General features: G+C 26.7%; 1 protein-coding gene across 1 annotated transcript in view; it reads right to left on the minus strand.

Moving 5' to 3' along the window:
• Nucleotides 1-351: 351 nt before the first annotated feature.
• ETH_00043710 (uncharacterized protein) overlaps nucleotides 352-360 on the minus strand; it is a gene marked incomplete at both ends in the record, with an annotated part of 8,254 nt that continues 8,245 nt past the window's right edge. The window contains one exon of the mRNA XM_013374423.1: nucleotides 352-358. Coding sequence (XP_013229877.1) covers nucleotides 352-358 — 7 coding nt within the window. The remainder of the gene's footprint in view (nucleotides 359-360) is intronic.

The raw sequence follows: 360 nt of genomic DNA on the forward strand, positions 1-360 counted from the left end.
TGGAAGGGCCCTAGGGCTTGTGGCCGCGGCGTTTGTCTGCTGCGCTGCGGTGGGCTGCATGCAGCAAAAAAACCATAAAGGATTTTTAATTTATTTTTTATTTGCTGCGTTTTATTCTTGTATTTAATTTACTATTTTATGTAATTGTAGCTTTCGTTTTTTACTAATTAATTAACTTACAAATTAATTGAACAATTAATTATTTAATTACTTAATTATTTAATTATTTAATTATTTAATTATTTATTTAGTTAATTAGGTAATTAAACTAATTAACTAATTAATTAACTAGTCGATGAAATGACCAATCCGCCAATTTATTGCAAACCATTTAATCAACTAATTAATAAACTACTTACT

The sequence above is a fragment of the Eimeria tenella genome, genomic scaffold (assembly GCF_000499545.2).
Source record: "Eimeria tenella Houghton genomic scaffold, Eth_scaff2016, whole genome shotgun sequence".
NCBI classification, from domain to species: Eukaryota; Apicomplexa; class Conoidasida; order Eucoccidiorida; family Eimeriidae; genus Eimeria; species Eimeria tenella.